At 60.3% G+C, this 17,726-nt stretch overlaps 1 protein-coding gene across 1 annotated transcript; it reads left to right on the top strand.

Annotated features, from left to right (window-relative positions):
• The first annotated feature begins 1,072 nt into the window (after positions 1–1,072).
• FBF1 (Fas binding factor 1) lies at positions 1,073–17,152 on the top strand. The gene is made up of 31 exons (XM_087750779.1): positions 1,073–1,162; positions 1,929–2,046; positions 2,376–2,403; positions 3,102–3,143; positions 3,481–3,571; positions 3,996–4,056; positions 4,660–4,710; positions 4,832–4,976; positions 5,507–5,587; positions 6,330–6,449; positions 7,319–7,472; positions 7,699–7,832; positions 8,282–8,384; positions 8,529–8,954; positions 9,606–9,683; positions 9,982–10,076; positions 10,248–10,306; positions 11,078–11,122; positions 11,214–11,348; positions 11,549–11,649; positions 12,080–12,286; positions 12,793–12,900; positions 13,013–13,152; positions 13,441–13,559; positions 13,687–13,809; positions 14,202–14,387; positions 15,117–15,293; positions 15,485–15,622; positions 15,728–15,860; positions 16,236–16,345; positions 16,956–17,152. Exons 2-31 carry the CDS (start codon positions 2,044–2,046, stop codon positions 17,037–17,039), a joined length of 3,477 nt encoding a protein of 1,158 aa, XP_087606905.1. The 5' UTR covers positions 1,073–1,162; positions 1,929–2,043; the 3' UTR covers positions 17,040–17,152.
• Positions 17,153–17,726: the final 574 nt, after the last annotated feature.

The raw sequence follows: 17,726 nt of genomic DNA on the forward strand, positions 1-17,726 counted from the left end.
CACGAGCGCCGAGCCTCTTCTGCTCGGGTAGAAGTGATTTTGGTGTCAAGTAATGACACTTGTAAGCTACACCGTTCTCCTTGAGGAGAGCTGAAACGAGCGGGCCGTGGCCATGGTTGGCAGCCTGATTTGGACGATGGACTCCTAAAAATGCCGCCTTTTGGTGAAGACTTCAGAAGGAGCCCGTGTCCCCGCCCGGGCTGGCAGCCTGGTGGTGAAAGCCACTGGGAGATGGGGCTGCAGGTTATAAAATCTGAAAGACGGGCGTTTCTTCAGGGATTTTTCTGGAAGTAACAACTCAAGTACAAGCGATCAGGGCAGGAGCAGGGCTGGCTTTGTCCTGTACCCAGCTGTGGTGAGTGAGCTTTTTTTTTTTTTTTTAACCTGAACTTCTAATGTTTCCAACTTCCAGCAGTGCCAGCGCCCCTTGCTGCCGAGGCTGCTGGGGTTGGATTTGCTAAACCCGGCCCCTTTGGAGCAGCGGTCATGGGTTCAAGTTCATCTACTGAACCATCCGGGATGCTGTGCCACGCAGCCTTCCCAGGCGGGGGGTTCCCAGGTTCCAGCCTTCCCAGGCGGGGGGTTCCCGGCGTTCCTGGGATTCCCGGGCCTGGCCTGGGTTCCCACCTCCTAAACTGGAGGCGGTGGCCGCCGCTCTCCTGGCACACGGGAGCTCTTTGGAGCTGCAGCCCCAGTCCCTGGCCTCCGGCCAGCGCCTTCTGCTCGAACTGGGTTCTGGGTGCCTCGAAAGCAGGACCGTGATTGCTCTTTATCAATTAAACACCAAGGCAGGGCTTTAAAGCCCAGCGCGGCTGATTATTTGCACCAAAGCCAGCCTGCTCTCTTCGAAGGCAGGTCTTGGGGGGAGCAAAAGCCCCGTCCCCCGCCGTGTCCCCCCGAGGCGAACGGCACAGCCCTGCTGCGGCCCTCGGCCCCCCGGGCGGGGTGCGAGGGGCCCGGGGGGGTCTGGGCCCGCCCCAGCTCCCCCTGCAAGCTGCGGCTGCCGGGGGCGGCGGCTGCCGGCTCTCCCCGAGCCCGGCGGGGACTACATTTCCCATCGCCCCGCGAAGGGAACGGACGGGCAGGGCCGGGCCTTCCCGGGCCGGGGCCTGCGGCCTCCCCGCGGCGGGCGTGCTGCGGGCCGGGGGTTGCGGAGCTGCAGGTGCGGGGTGCTGGGAGCGGGGGGAGCGGGCTGCTGCGGGCAGGGCCCGGGGGCTGCTGCGGGCGCGGCCCGGGGGCTGCTGCGGGCGCGGCGCTGGGGGCAGCGGGGCCCGGGATGCCGCGCGTCGGGAGGGCGGCGGCTGCCATGGCAACGGGCTGCGGGGAGCGCGGGGCCGGGCCGGGGGCCCCTCCGTCCTGCCCGGGCCCCGGCCCCTCCGTCCTGCCCGCGCCCCCGGCCCCTCCGTCCTGCCCGGGCCCCTTCCGTCCTGCCCGCGCCCCCGGCCCCTCCGTCCTGCCCGGGCCCCGGGCCCCTCCGTCCTGCCCGCGCCCCTCGCCTCCAGCACCGCTCCGCTTCCTGCGCCGGCCCCGCGGCTGCAGCCGGCCCGCCCGCCCCAGGGCCCCCGGCTGCTGGGCACCCAAGGAGCGGAGGCTTCGTCTTCCCTCCCCGGCCCCCCGCCGTGTTGTCCGGGCTCTGGGCCAGCAGGAGCCACCCTGGGGCTCCCTGCTCGGGCCAGCACACGTGGGGGACGGCGGGTGGCACTTGCTCCCTCTCGGGTTGTTTGGCAGAGCGATTCCTTGGTGTCGGCGTGACGTTCAAGGCTGTTTTGGGGAATAAGGGGTTGTTTTTAAGAGTCAGCCTGAGCCTTGGCTAGAGCAGCTCGGAGAGGTCCGAGCGGCAGGGAGCCAGCCCGGCGTGCTGCAGAGGGCCCCGAGCGGGAGAGGGACGTTTGGTAACAGCAAACGGGGAAATCCTCCTCTCCCCGCAGGCGGGAGGTTGGCGCGGATGTGACCGGCGGCGTTGGATCCCCCGCACCGCGGAGGTGGGGATCGGACGAGTCTGTGAACGGACTTGCTGGAGCAGGGGAAGGCTGGGATCCTGCGATGGTGAGTGTGAGGCGGTACGAAGGCAGGCCTGGGAAATCCAGCTTTGATGCTCTGGCACCTCTGTTCGGAGGCAGAAGCGATCCCGAGGGCTGGAGGCTTCTGCCGGGCTGCCGGGCAGGAGGGGCTGGGCTCGCTGGTGTCTCCAAAGCTGTAAATATCTCTGTGATTGCCCGGCGTTTCATGTGCCAAGCACGTGGGCGGGAGGAGAGCATCACCGGTGCTCGTGGGGTTCTCTGGAGGAACCTTCCTTTGGCTTTAGTGCTTTGAGAAAGTCCAGGTCAGGCCTGCTTGCTTTGTTTTCTAATGAGGGAATTTGTCTTTCTCCATAGGCTACAAAACCCAAGAAGGGTTTAAGAGGTACGTACGCTCGCGTGCTTTCCTTTCGCTGTCCGTAGGCGCTTTGATCTTCTGGGAATGCGTGGGACGGAGGAGGGGGGACACTGGGGCCGGGTGGCAGTCCTGGCTACTGAACTGTTCGTGGTCCTCGTCTGGTAGCTGCAGTTGGGCGCATCGTGTCGTTCCTGAACCAGCGAGCTTCACCTGCCTCTCACATCAAGTGGATTTGCTTATTGGGGTCCTATATGCCTTTCTTGTGGGCTTTCCCAAATCCAGGGGAGAATATATGCATTTATTTTGGTTCTTCCCTTCACCTGCTCCCTAACTGCTTGTTTAGAGGCCTCCTGCAGCCCCTGACACTGAAGCGATGCTTTTGGGGTTGCCCAGGGGCTCTGAGATACCGCAGGGTGGGAGTTCACAGATTAGGTGCTGCTTGTGGCCAGCAACTAACTGAATGGAAAGCAGCTGGCTCGCCTGATAAAGAAATCCTGTTTCTGGCTAAGCGAAGCCAAATCTTACATCCATAAAATACTGGATCGAGTCCTGGCCGTGGCAGCTCTCCGTAGACCAGGAAGGAAGGCCTTACGCTGATGATGCTTGAAACCAAACCTTTATTCTTGTGGGATCTCAAAAGAGCAAGCCGTATTGAAATTGGATGCTTTTCTCCACTGGCTTGGTGAGCTCACCTGCCTCAACACCTTTAATTTGTCTCCTTTCAGGCTCTATCGATGACGTGCTTGGTGACCTCCTGGGATATGATGGTAAAACGAGCCTTCTTTGCAGCTGAAAGGGCAGCATCCAGCATCCTTGTGCCCTTACTCCCTTCCTGGGAGCAGGAGGTGCTGGTGCAACAGCCCCTGATCTCCGAGGGGCTCCAGCTGTGAGCGGGGACGGAGCAGGGAGCGGAGGGGGAGCAGGGTTTCCCACAGTCAGAAGCCGTGGAATAGGCTGGACGTTGGTTTGGGGAGGCGAAGTGAAGTTTGTCTCTGAGTAAAGGCCTTTGCGGTCCATGAGAAGGCAGCAAATCCCCCTTGGGAGCGCCTAGGGCAGGAATAGGCCCGTGTCCATCACCCTGATCTCTCCCTGTCTTGTTTCCAGATGAAACCCCTGTTAAGTCTGCCAGAGCTTCCCAGCTGGCCGGGAGCAGCGGTGGCAGAGCCCGGGGCACCAGCTCGCAGGCCAGCAAGAAGTGAGTGCCATTCAGACACAGCCTCTCCCCCTTGGAGCTCCCTGTGCTCCCCCAGTCCTACTGACCTGCCCTGTCCTTGGCTCCTCCGCCTTGCTCCCTGCCCCGACAGCAATTCCCTGGGAAGGCGAGTTACCTGTGATGCCTTTGGGAACTGGCAGCCAGAGCCTGAAGCTTTCCAGCAAGAGCTGGGTGCCCCCAGCCCTGTACATCTGTAAATCTCCCTTATAACACTTGCTTGCTTACATATAGCAGGCCCAGCACTCCTGTCTTTTATCTCAGTGCTATTTTAGCCTCGCTTTCTGTTGTACGATGTGGCTGCCGCGGTGCACCCGCGTGGTCCCCTCCACCGCCTGGCCTGGCTGTCCCCAGGGCCACCTTGCCGAGCTCACGTGTGGTGCTGCTAACCCCCAGGCTTGTGTCACAGGTCCTTTCTAGAGGAGGATTTCTTCAGCAAACTCACTGCAGAGGGCGTCGAAGCTGCAGAGGTGAGCCCAAATTCTGGGAGAGAGCCTGGGTGTCCTGAGGGCTGGGACTGAGCCAGGCCAGGCTTGCCCCTGGTGTCACCCCATCCAAGTGACAGCGGGATATCGGGGGTGAACCACGAAGTCTGGCTGAAGAGGTGACCCCTCTCTGGCATCTCTGTGGGGTGGGGAAGATGGGACGGGGGAGCGGGTGGGTGGCGGGAGAAGGGCTGCAGGTCTCCTGGATGAGAGGGAGCGAAGCTGTCCGAACGGTTGGACTCAATGATCTTAAGGGTCTTTTCCAACCTTAACGATTTTATGATTCTATGAAGCCATGTTGTGCCGCAGCCCAGCCTTCCTGGGTGCACTTCGGATGAAGTGTCGTAGGAAGGACCCTTCCCAAAGGAACGGCCTGGGTGTTCCTGACGCTTCTCCTAGAGGCAGCAGGATCTCAGCAAAGGAATTGAGGCACGGGGAGGTTGCCAGTGAGGGGGACACCAGGAGGAGCTGGGCACGTATTCTTCCATTCCGTAAAATGAGGAAAACCAGGGGCTGGAGCATGGAAGCAAGGAGTGAGGAGTTTCCAAGGTCTGCTTGTCTTTGATCTCTGCCCTCCTTGGCATGCAGGGGTCCAGTGCCTCCGATGCAGACCCGCAAGCTCTGCTTCAGACCCTGAAGGTAAGAGCATAAATGTCCTTCATCTCAGCCCGCCGTGGGCTGCAGCCGTGGCCTCCAGCACCGGCCTCAAAGGGAGGAGCAGCGCTCACCCTGCTCCCGTCCTCACCCTGCTGCTTTCCAGGACATGGATGACATGGAAGCTGATCTCCTGGGAATATCAAAACCCAGTTCTGGGCCAGGGAAGACAACCGTGAAAAGTCCTGGGAAATGTGACTCCTCGGGAGGAGCAGTAAAAACCACAGGGAAGCTGCTGGCTCCTCAGAAAGGTGAAAAGGAGATTCTGCTCTTCCTTTCATAGCCTGGTTCCAAATGAGCAAGGGGTATTTTCTTCCGGGATAGGGAACAAAAAGTGGATTTGTTCCTAAAATCCTTTTCCTGGTCCTGTTTGGGGCCGACCCAGACACAGACCGTTATTCTGGCCATGTGTTCTCCCTATGGAGATCCCTGGCCCGGCCTCTTGGCGTGGTGTGGTGACATCGGCAGCAGCAACGGCCAGGTGCCGCCTCCCGCCAAACACCGTTTGGGTTCCCTGGTGCGGGTCAAAGGCCAGGGATCTGCCTGCTCTGTGTGGAAGGAGAGCCGGAGGGGCTGCATTTACAACACGCCGGTCCCCAACCTGCCCTGCTCTTCCCCAGGCCCTTCTCTCCTTCTCTGTCTGCAAGGAGACCCCTTCAGAGAGATTCCCACCGCGGGGGGCTGCGCGTCACGATACGTGCTTTTAGGGGGCTGCTGCCAGGGTGGGAGGGGGGCATCTCGGCAGCGCCTTGTCTCTGAGAGCCACGGCCTCTCTTTCTAGGAGAGTCTGTGCCCGTGATGGAGAAGAAGCCGCTCTCATCCCCTCCTGCTTCCCGACAGTACAAGAAGTTTAACTTTGAAGGTAGGACGTCGCTTCACCTCAGCACAGCGATGCGTGGGGGCACTGAGGACTCTGCCCTTGCTCTTTGCCCGTAGCTTGCCTCTTAAACTGAAGGCTTGGCTGGTTAATGAGATGTGGAGTCCTCCACCCCTACCATGGCAGTGCAAATCTAATCCTTCAGAGGTGAAGGAAAAGAAAGTACAGCTCTGTGTTTGAGGTCTCCCCCAGGACGGGGCTGGGAGACGATTCCTGGGGGCGTTTGCATTTTCACGTGCGGGTTGGTTTTTAACGACGGTCTGTAACGCTTGGGCGCCCTTGTGTCGGGGGGGGGATTCTGTCCAACTTCCAAACGGGGGGCGGTTTCCTGGCACGGCTGAGATCTGGTCCTCAAAGCCTGTGCTTTAACCAAGATCAGCATCTGTTAAAATCACTAATGGGCTTTAGGCGATTTAGGTGGGCTTTCTTCTCCCCTTTTTCTTTGCCTAAACAGTGTTCCAGCGTTAAAGCACCCAGATTTTGAGTTATTTTCTTCTAGGAGAAAGAAAATGTGGAAAAACTGAACAGAATGTAAATCTTGAGTTCAGGGCATGCCAGGCCCCGCAGAACCTGCCTTCAGGGCTTTGGGCAGATCCACTCTCCTCTCCCCATGTGCGCGTGGTGGGGGATAGTGCTTGGCTTAGCGCAGACCTCTTCTTCTAAATAACGTTGGTTTTGTGTGCTTTATTATTGTTCTCCTTTCCTGCCCCTGCGGGGTCATTCCCAGATTTAGATGATCCTTTGGCAGGGCTTTTATCAGATGAGGAGGGGGATGCTCCCAAGAAGCCAGCTCCAGCAGGCACTAAAAGCAGCTCCGAGAAAAAAACAGAGCCGAGCAAAGAGCAAGGTAAGCAGGGTTGCTTGATGCATCCTCTTTGTATTAACTGAATCGGCAGCCTGGATTAGTTTGTGTGAGGTCCGAAGTGGTTAAATGGAAAGCCACCTAGTCCTATCTCTCATTAACCAGCATGGTCATTTACAGAGCAGCTTGGTAACGGGTTAATTGTGACACAGCTCGCCGAGCGCTTGGTATTTCCAGCGTGCCACGGGTTACAGAACGACCTTTCCTTTCAGGGAGCAGAGGCTCAGGTCTTACCTCTGACCTCAGCCAGCCTGGTCTGCCTGCTGCCAAATGAGAACAAGTTTTCTGGGTCAGGATTTGGGTGGCTGAGAGCATCGCCGCTCCGTGCCAAACCACAGCTGGGGCACCTCTGGGTGGGACCCAGCTGTGCTGTGGCTGCGTTACGGGCACTCATCCCTCTTGTTCCTGCAGCAGGGATGCTAATGGGTCTGATAGACCCCTAAAATTGCCTTTCCCCTCGGTCAGTCCGCTCTGGACACAAGCAGCAGCTGGTGGGTAGGGCAAGGACTAAGGTGCACTGGTGGAGCAGGGGCTTTGGGCGAAGCGGGGCAGGAATGGTCTGATTGGAAACTTGCAAAGCTGGAAAGGCTCCTGCTGTTAGCCAGAGCCGGAAGGCCCAGCGGCAGTGACACCCGGCGATGTCCTGTCCGTGGATGCGTGGCCACAGACCAGGCAGTAGTGCGTTGCCACTTTGTCACTTGCTGGGAGATTTGGTCACTGACAGGAGTTATTTAAAAATGACTTTGTAAATGGTCCTGAGAGATAAGAGCAGGCAGGGCTGCTTTGATCTCTTGTTAAAAAAAAAAAAATCAAAGCCCTGATCAAACCTCCTACGTGTGTGATCCCATCCACAGAGCCACCCCCACCCCAGCCGCCCCTGCACACGGTGGCCCCAGTCCGGAGGAGGGAGGAGTTCACGTTTGAAGATGATGGTGATGACCTGATGGATGCACTGGGATTTGGCAATGGCCCAAAAGGAGACGAGAAGCAGGGAAAGAAGGCAGAAGAGTAAGGGCGATGAAGAGGCAGTGGGAGTAAAGCAGGGGATGGCTTGTGCGTTGAGATGGTGCCACCGTGCTGGGTGGGGGATGCTGGAGCTTCTGCCTCTGGGTCCCAGAAAGGGGCAAGAGCAGCCTCGTTTCACGGAGAAGAGCCAGAGCGCCTTGGCAAGGCTGTGTGGTGAGGAACAGCCCTGCCTCTCGGAGAAACCCATCTGCCGCTCTGTCCCCGACAGAGAGGAGCTCCGGCCAGCCCGCTCCAAGCTGGATGAGTTGCTGGGACGAGGCTCTGTGGCCAAAATCCTGGAACAGCCAGGCACGGGAGAGCGCAGGGAGTTCAAACTGGATAAGAAGTACCAGAGGCAGCCAGGTGAGCACAGCCAGGGATGCTGGGACGGTCTTCAGAGGTGACAGCGTTGGCTTGGGAGAACGAGACTGATTTCTAATGCCCTCGCAGGGGAAATGCCCTTTCTGTAGCGGTGAGCAGGGTGGCTGATGGGCTCTCAGTCAGCGCGCGGAGCGGGGAAGGTGGCTAATGCAAAAGTGGGGTGTTCTGCCCTGGAGGCAGCCTGGGGGCATTTGCAGAGTAGCCGTGACTCAGTTGCCTTCGTACGTGGGCTGATTCCCAACAAAGACGCTTTTCCCAGCCCCACTGGGGAGGCATGTTGCTCGCGGGTTTCCAGGGGAGGTGTTTCCAGCTGTGTTTTCCCAGAGGCAGCGATCCCAATGGGAATTGCAGGGGAGGAGGAGGAGGAGGGCTGCTGTCTTTGCAGCCAGCTGCTCTTCTGGGCGCTGACCTAAGGCTGTTTGTCTGAACAGAGAAGGAAGAGGAATGGGATGAGGAGGATTTTGTCTTTGGAGCATACCAGCCCACGGTGGCCTCCACGCCTGAGGGCCGGCTGTCGAGAAGGCAGTCGGTGAGGTACGGCGCTCTGTGTGCCTCTGTGGCTCCAGCCACCGGCCACACTGCCGCTGCGGCGGAGCAGGCAGGGTCCCCGGGGTCCCCTCCCAGGCAGGGTCCCCGGGGTCCCCTCGCAGGCAGGTATGGGACTGCTTCTCCTTGCAGCAGGTTTTCAGCTGAGAACAGCAACGAACCGAAACCGGAGCCCCGCTCCAAACCTCCTCCTCCAGCCAGCCGGAGCCCCGTGCGGGGCAGCAGGGCTGGAGGCGACTGGCTGGGCTTGAAAGATGAGGATTTTATGGATTCGGAGCCGCCGTCTCCAGCGAAGGCCAGTCCCGCGGTCAGCTACCCCAGCCCTGCCGCAGCCAGGCGGCCCGGCCCCACCGGCCAGCTCCCAGCTGCAGGGGAGGCAGTGGCTAAACCTGACCCGCTGGAGGAGGAGAACTGGCTGAGCGCTGCCTTGTCTCGCAAGAAAGCCCAAGCCCAGGCAAAGGCCCAGGAGAGAAGTGTCAAGCCCGTGAAGGCCCAGGAGAGAAGTTCCAGGCCCTCGGAGGCCCCAGGCAAAGGGCCAGATCCCCACTCTCCCATCAGGTAAAGGCACAACTGATGGCTGCAGCGCTCCCCTCTGCTCCGTGTGTAGCTGCTGCAGCAGGACCTCTCAGAAACCCTCGGCTCAGATTTAAGAAATTGATTTTAAGCACTATCTTGTCTTGGGTTGGGGTGATAACGCGGGGGCTTTCTCCCGCTGATCCAGCCCACGGTCCCATTGCACCTCTGGGCTCTCCTTCCAGTTGTGGCCAAGATTGCACACACCGCGTCCCGCGGAGCCGTCCTGGACCAGCACGTCCCCACAGGTTCCCCCCGTGCTCCCCGTTCCTGCCTTCGTTCCCCTTCATTCCTCTTAGTTCCAGGCAAACTACCTCCTCCAGTTTGGGTTTACACAGACACAGGTTCAGACTGGTGCCGTTCCAATGGGGCTCGGAAGCGGATTGCAGCCAGCCGCGTATCCTGGGCAGGGCTGTGTTAGCTGGGGCTGCGGCCGCCCAGGGGCGGGGGGTGGATGCAGTGGTGGGTGGGGGAGGTTTTGGGGTGTCTTTGCTCCCTCTGCAGCCAAAAGTCTGAATCCTGCCGCAGCTGAGCGGGACAGAGGCTTTCACCGGTGAGGCGGGGACTGATGTTGGGGGAAAGGATCTTGTTTTTCATCGCCTCGGCTCTCCCACATAGGATGCTTTCTGCTTGCAGCCAGCCAGCCGCCTCCACAGGAGCACCGCAGCAGGCAGCTGCCCCGCAGGCGAAGGCAGCCAGCGCAGACGGCGCCGGGTAAGGCCTCCCTCGCGTTTCAGGCGTCCTCCGCGGGTGAGATTTCCTGCAGAAAGCAGCTGCGTGGGTGAGGTGGGGGAATGGGGAGAGCTGGTAGCCAGCAGGGATCACTTTGGTCTGGGACTTCTGTAACTGGGAGGGAAGGCAGCTCTGGAGGATCATCAGGCTCTTGCCTGTTTGATCACAGTGGAACAGCCAAGCTTTAAACTTAAAGAAATGCCAAGCAGGATAACGTCTGTGCGCCTCTCCCTGAGCTGTGACACTGCTGTGCATCGCTCTTGTGTCTGTGCCCGCGCAGGCAGCTGGTCCCCTGGCTCAGCACCGCGAAACAAGCCTCAGCTCCCCCGTCGGAGCCCGCGAAGGGGGATCCCTCCAGAGACACCAGCACCCCGGGTGCGTTTTGTGTGGCTGGGTGGTTTGGGCAGCAGGATGCAGAGGGAGTCCCCGTGCCCTGCAAAAAAAAAAAAAAAAGCAGGAGCCACAGTATTGTCCTTGGCCTGAGTCCTTCTGGGAGCGGATGGTTCCCATTGCTGCATCTGAATCGTGGACTTGTTCAATTTTCAGTCCCCGCGGCCTTGTTCCCAGGAAAGCAGGAGACACAGGGCCCTGCCCCGCTCGCTCAGGTGGGTCTGCTGCTCCCACGTCCCCAGGAGACGCGCGGTCGGGGTGGCGATCGCCAGCCCTCCCCTGCTGACTTGCTGGGCAACTCTGTCCGTGCCCCCGTGGCAGGAGGAAGGGTGTGCCCTGCTTTGCACCTCTGGGAGCGCATGTTCATGGAGGCAAAGTGTTTGGAGAGCCCCGAGAGGCCACAAGTCGTATTTATCAGGCCAAAGCGGATGTGCTATGGATGCTTTGTAATTCATGTGCGTTTACAGCCCTGCGTTGCCTGAGCAGCGCTTACATAGTTCCCCAGGCATATATATATTATATCAATTAGACAACAGAGGCTCCAGTTGATAAAGGACTTTTTCTTCAGCTGGTTTTCCCCAGTATGGCGGTGAAGATGCTCTGAGATTGTTTTTAGATAACTGAAGGGGAATTAGAGCCTTTGACAGAGAGAGAAGCTCTTCCTTGGTCTTTGAAGCCTCCATTTCACCTCTAGCTGGGCCTCCTGGCCCTGCCCTGGTGGCAGGACATGCGCTGTCTCCCAGAGGACTCATGCTCTTCTCCTTGAGTCTGTCCCCAGAGAAGGAAGAGCCCAGCGTGCTTGTGCCTGGGGCAGGGGCTGCTGAGTGTCACCTGGGGAGAAGGGACCCAGGCCAGCAACAGGGTTGGGCTGGGGAAGGGTGGAGGAGGGACTGCAGGAGGCTGGGGATGGATCGCCATTCCCAGGCGAGGAGGAGATGTTCTCTCCAAGGCTTTACCTCCCTGAGAGCATCCCTGTGTCTCCGCAGGTTACCACACCCCGGGCCCATCTCCAGGCTGCCCCGCAGCTGCAGGTGAGGCATGTGCCTTCCTTCGGGGGTTGGTGGCCACACCACAAAGCCACTGATCCTGAAGGGCCTCGATCTTCTCTCTCCATCCCCGTAGGCAGAGTCCCCAGCCCTGGGCTTGCTGCATGAGAGGAGGCTGGGGGCTCCTGCAGCCCAGCTCTATGAGGACGCATCAGGCTGTCGGGCAGCGCTGCTCAGCGCCCAGGCCCGTGTGGCAGAGCTGGAGAGCCAGGTGAGCCCCATCGCCGGCTGGTTGGGGGACCACGGGTGACCCAGGGGGAGGAGAAGGGGCCATGTCTGCTCCAAATAGCACCAGGGTGATGGGAGAGAGGAGAAACCTCCCTGTCCAGAGATGCCTACAACCACCAGGTGCTGCTTTGGGAGCTCTGTCCCCAGGGCAGCACAAGGACCTTCTCCCCGGGTGCCCGGCAGGTCCGGACGCTGGAGCTGGAGCAGACACAGCACAAACTGTTGCTGGAGAGTCTCCAGCAGCGGCACCAGGAGGAGCTGGATCTCCTCGAGAGCGCCCACAGGTACCAGGCTCTCGCCTGTGCTCCCCTCCTCTGTCAGGTCCTTGCCTGCAGCCCTGTCCATCTCCCCTGGGGTGGGAGTGCTGGGGCACTTCCCAAATCCATCCCTGGGGTGGGCAGGCACAGGGCCATGTCGATGTGGACCTGCTGGGGGCAGAGAGCAGCCCCATGGGTGGGGGTCCACTCTCGCCAACACTGTCCCATGGGTGACAGGGAGGACAGGGCAGTCCCATTGCCAGCACGTCCCCAACCAGGGCACCGCACGGGGCAGTAGCAGGGGGGTTCAGGGCTCAGACTGCGGAGAGCCTGCGCGTTTCCCCACATGCACAGCGACACCAATCTGCTCCTAAATCCCCGTGGGCGCTTTGGGTGGAGAGTGCTGGGTATTGCCATGAAAGCAACACTTCTTCCTTGCTGTGACCTCTCTGGGCAGGAGCCGGGTGAAGATGGTGGAGGATACCTACGGGCAGCGGGAGGAGAGGCTGCGGCGGGAGAAAGAGCAGCTGGCAGCTCAGCTGCTGTCGCAGAGCCAGGACGCGGAGCAGGCGCGGGCAGAGCTGCTGGCACAGCACCAGCAGCGCCTGGCCGCGCTGGAGCAGCAGAGCGCGCTGGAGCTGGAGCGGCTGCGAGAGCTGCAGAGGTGAGAGCGGCATGAGCGGCACGCGTGGGGCCAGTTCCTTTTTTTTGGCAAAGAAACCAGGGAACGGGGACATGGTGAAAGGAGAAATCAGACTCCCGAAGCACTGGATTGTGGGCAGCTCGGTGGCTTTTGGAATGGGGATTTGCTTTGTAGGTGGACACAGGGAGATCTGTCTGGAGACACCATTTCAGAGTGAATGCATTGTATTTTGAAAGATGCCGAACCCAGTGTTTTATCTCCCCCAAATCCCTTTTCTTCAGGTCAGTCAGTCACTGATGTCCACATAGTTTGGGTCAATAAGAAATCAGTTTTTGGTAGAGAAGCCTGTAACCCCCACATGTGGTCAATCCCAAATGTCGGTGGGATGCCCCGTGACAGACCACCGTACCAGCTCAGCTCCTGGGACCTGGTTCTCAGCCCCACAACCAGGCCTCTTCCGTGGTGCCCGTCACGGGGAGGACTGGTTCGTAACAGCCCGTGGTGGGCTCCTTCCCCGTGTCTTGCAGAGTGTCTGTCCAGGAGATGCGCAAAGACCACGAAGAGCAGCTCCAGCGGCTGAAACGGCTGAAAGACCAGGAGATTGATGCGGTGACCAGTGCCACTTCACACACCAGGTACCGACAGCCGGCATCGTATCCCCTTTGGCCCACCACACATCCCCCTCTCCATCGCGGTGAGGTGAAGTGTGTCCCACAGGGGTGACCCTCCCCTGGCTCCTCTCCGCAGGTCTCTGAACGGCGTCATCGAGCAGATGGAGAAGTTCTCCAGCGACCTGCACAACCTCTCGCACAAGCTGGAGGCCACGCACCACACCACCTCCCAGGAGCTGGTCATGGGGGCACGGCAGCGGGACAAACAGCTCAAGGGTACGTCTGCCGTTCCTCTGCACCGAAACAGCTGCGGGGTTCCCTGCCAGGGCTGGGGACACCCAGAAAACAGGGAGAAGTTGCTCCGAGTCAGCCAGAGGCTGGGAGCCGAGGCTGTCAAAGCCTCGCCTGCCTTGGTCACTGGACATCTCAGGGTCTCCCCTTTACAAAACAGTGTCCTGGGGATGTGCAGAAGGTGGTGAGCACAAATGCGTGCAGTTTTTCCATGAATATGGTGTGGACAGAGGGGGGCTTCCCACCTCATGCTGCTCATGGCCCTCTCCCCAGTGCTCCAGGACAGGCTGTCGCAGCAGCAGAGGGACATGGAGGAGGAGCGGAGCCGACTCCAGGAGGTGATCGCTAAAATGGAGGCCAGGCTGGGCGAGCAGACTCGGCTGCTGGAGCAGGTGAGCCCACGCTGTGTCCTCTGCCCGGGTCAGCCCTCCTGTCTGGGTCTGGGGCGTATGTCTTGCCCGCTGGCTGTCCCTGGCCTGGAGCCTGTGAATGGCATCTGTCCTCTGTGTCCGAACCCAGGAGCGATGGAGGGCGACGGCGGAGCAATCCAAAGTGGAATCGCTGCAGCACTCGCTGGAGGAGCAGCGGCGAGTCATGACCCAGCAGCTCTCCATGGAGCGAGCAGAGCTGGAGAGAGCGAAGGTGAGGTGGGGCGGACGCCTCCAGGTGTTCTTCACATGTCCCGTGAGTCTGAGCGGGACCGCGCGACAGCGTGTGGTGGAGGAGGGAGCTGGGTGCTGGGCTGCAGCGTCCTTCCTCTGCCTCCTCAATCCCACGCCTGGTCGCATGGTGAATCGCAATCGGATCGACCCTCTGGCGCGCGGACGCGAGAGGCTGCTGTGTGCATGCGCGAGGCACGCTGGTTCTCGAGGAGCGTGGGGCCAGAGCTCTCCATGCAGGGTTCACGCCATGGGCTTGGACCAGCCTCTAGATGTTGCATGGGGTTTAGTGGCAGAGATGGGTTAAAGGAGAAAAATTCCTACAGCAAATGGGACTTGGTGCTTTCTCTCTCCCTCTCTCGCGACACCCTCCAGAGCGCTTTGCTGGAGGAGCAGAAGTCGGTGATGCAGAAGTGCTCAGAGGAGCGACGGAAGCTGGCGGCCGAGTGGGCTGAATTTCACACCCAGCAGCAGCTGAGCAAGGAGCGGATGGAGCGCGACATGGACCGAGCCCTGCAGATGGACTCCCAGAGAGAGGGCACCATCATGAGCCTGGCCAAGGTACCGCAGTGGAGCCCCTTGCCGTGGCCTCCAGCACCGCCTGGCAGGCTCACGGATGGGTCCTGCCCACTGGGAAGACGTTCAGAGCTGCCTTCAGGTGCTTAAGACAGAGAGGTCAGAGACATCACTTGGGGTGGTGCCTCCACCGGCCTGTTTTAGGTGTTGACTGAAGCATCAGTCACCTCTGTCTCTCCCCGGTTCCTGTGAAGGGGTTTGGGCAGCCAGGCCAGGCGCAGCCGCCTCCGTTGTAAGTCTGGTGAGAGGAAACCCCCATGGCGGGTTAGGCAAAACCTCCCCGTGCCATGGGGACGTGTCCAGAGCCAGTTCTGTTCTCCCTGGGGCTGTCCAGAGGGGATGCGTAGCACAGACAGTGCAGCAGAGCTGCATTTTCAAGGACTACCAGGGTGGAAAATAACCATTCAGGCTGGATATTTCCACTGCTGACAAACTGCCATGCCTTGAGCATGTTTTAGGGTGTGCAACATGGTGAGGGGCTCCGTCCTTTCTGGGGAAGGAGTGTGTGTCTGTGCAATCCCAGCTCTGCCGGCCCTGGTCCCCAAGGGTGGGCGGATGAGGGCGCTGCTTGAGCACCTGGTGTTGCTCTGCACCCCAAAACTGGCACACGCGAGGAGCTCAATGCGGGCAGATCTCTCCCCTCACTTGGGAAGACATGAGCGAGTGTCCAGGACAGGGCAGGTAATGCACCGGTTTCCCCCGTGCCCATCCTAGGAGCAGGCAGAGCTGAAGATGCGGGGCCGTGAGCTGAAAGCCAAGGAGGAGCAGCTGGGGAGGGACAGGGAGCTGCTGGACGAGGCCTGGCAGGAGCTGAGGCTGGAGAAGGAGAAGGTGAACGGGGCCGCACTGCGCATCCGGCAGCGGGAGGAGGAGATTAAAAGCACGACCAAGGTAAGCGGAGCGTCTGCGCTGCAGTTCACAGCTGTACACGGGCCGGCAGCAAAGCCGGGGTTACGCACCCCTCCTGAAGCCAGGAATCCTAATCCTGTCCTGGGAGGGGAATAAGGGGATGCACAGAGGAGCCCTGCCCCAGGGCAGCGAGGGTCCTTGTCCCCAGCCTCCCCAGCCGCTCTGCCTTGCAGCTCTCGTCCCAGAAGTACGAGGAAGGGGAGCGAGCCCTGCGGGAGGCATGCAGGATGGAGTCTGAGCACCAGACCAAGCTGCAGGTCATGCAGCAGCACCTGGAGCAGCTGAAGCAGCAGGAACAGCGTCTGCAGCAGGTGAATACCCCCTCGCCTTCCCTTGTCGGTCTGGGGCTGCCGTGCCAAGGACCTGAACCTTTGCCAACGGCTTCTTTCTCTGCCTTTCTCCGGGGGACGGGGCAGGAGCAGCTGAGCATGGCTCACCAGAGGAGACAGCTCGAACAGCTACGCAGGGAGCTGCCCAACAACCCCGTGATGCTGCTGACCGCAGACCAGGACCTCGGTGCCCCTACAAAAGGCCTCTCCAGCACGCTGTGTAGGGCCTCCTGCATGCTGCTGATGGGGAGGGATGTGCTGGGGGCAGCTGCACTCGTGTTCCACTTCTCGGGAGGCTTGGGATGTTCCTGGGGGCTGTTTTAGTTCCCCTGTTTATAAACCTCCAATGTGAGTTGGTTTTGGCCTCCTCTTCCTCTGAAGGAGTTCAGCGGCGCTCTCTGAGCCAGGGCGGGGGGTAGGAGGGGGTAGAGGGGCAGGAGGGGAGAGGTAGGTGGGTTACAGCCCGTTTGTACTGGGAGTGTGGGGAGGACCCTGCTGCAGGGACATGCAGGCAGCAAAAAGAGGGATGCTCTGTTGTCTCTGTCCGCAGTTCCTCTAACGGTGGCGGCACCACACGCTTGGGCTCTCATTCCAGGCTTTCCACCTCCTCAGCACAGCCCAGGGGGTAGCAGGGAAACCCTGGCCATGGCCGGCCCCGCTGAGCTCTACGCCAAACTGCTGCTGCTGAAACACAGGGCCCAGCAGGTGAGGCACCGGGGACCAGGGCTGGAAGGGGCTTGGAACCAGCTGGGTGGGAACAGGGCTGGGCGAAGCCTGCTGCGGGCCAGATAGCCACAGGGCGGTGTCTCCTAAGATGGTTACGGAGCCTCACGGCTGGGCTAGGAGGGCTCGCAGAAGCCATGGGCACCTAGAGGAGTGATGCCAGAAGCAAGGATGGGTGGATCCTCACAGCTTGTCTTGGGTTGGCTCGATGTCCAACCTGAGATGGACATCGTCCTTGACTCAATGGGGTTGCCCCTCCCCTCACCCCATCCCTGGCTGGGAGAAGCCAGCTCTGCTGGACTCTGGCTTCGTGATGTCCCCAGCCTTTCCCGTCAGCCCCCTGCTTCCCTGCTGGGTCCTTCCCCTGCGGGGATGCTCTGAGGCTTCCCCTCTGGGTCCCGCTCAGAGCGTGAGGTTGTGGCTCTGGGGGGAGCCCGTACGCCCCAGGGGGTGCCGCGGATGGGTACCTGCCCACCGCTTGCTGCTTGAAGGAGGGCTTGGGATACTTCCCTCACTGAGGAGCGACACCCTGGACTGGGACCCTGTTTCTGTGGCACTCTGATATCCATCCCACCCGTCCCTCCCTTCTCAGGACCGCGATTTCTTAGAGGATGAGCAGTTCTTCCTGGAGACCCTGAAGAAAGCGTCCTACAACACTTCATCTCTGTCAGACTGAGGAGGTGGCATCCCCACGCGCTACCCGCGGGATGGCTGGGTCCGTCCTTGCAGGAGGCTGCTGTGCCCTCCCCATGGAGGAGGAAAACAAACAATAAATAATCCCAGCTCTCAGCTAAGGAACTGTCCTTCTTTTTAAAAACAATCCCAGAGTGTTCAGAGTGTGAAATCCATCCCTATGGGCTGGGAAGCCACGGTTTGGTCTCCGTCCCTCAGGGTGAGTGCCGCTGGCCCTTGGGCAGGCAGCTGCCTGCCGCTGGGCTGTGACAGCCCAAGGTGTTTGGGGGATTGCAGAGGTTTGGCCGAGCTGTCACGGCTGTGTTCACCAGCACCCCCAGCATGTCCCACAGCTCACAGGCAGCTCCAGCTTCTCCTTTTTGGGTCATTTGATAGCCCATTGACACTCTCGAGGGCAGAGAGGCCCTGCAGAGGGATCTGGACAAATCGGAGAGCTGGGCAGTCACCAACCGGATGAAGTTTAACAAGGGCAAGTGCTGGGTTTTGCACCTGGGACATGGCAACCCTGGATGTACGTACGGACTGGGGAAGGAGAGGCTGGAGAGCAGCCCCGCAGAGAGGGATCTGGGGTTCTGGTTGACGGCAAGTTGACCATGAGCCAACAGTGTGCCCTGGTAGCCAAGACGGCCAGCCGTGCCCTGGGGTGCATGAAGCACTGCATTGCCGGCCG

The sequence above is a fragment of the Nipponia nippon genome, unplaced genomic scaffold (assembly GCF_047370975.1).
Source record: "Nipponia nippon isolate SJK-2023a ecotype South Korea unplaced genomic scaffold, ASM4737097v1 scaffold_14, whole genome shotgun sequence".
In the NCBI taxonomy this organism is placed as follows: Eukaryota; Metazoa; Chordata; class Aves; order Pelecaniformes; family Threskiornithidae; genus Nipponia; species Nipponia nippon.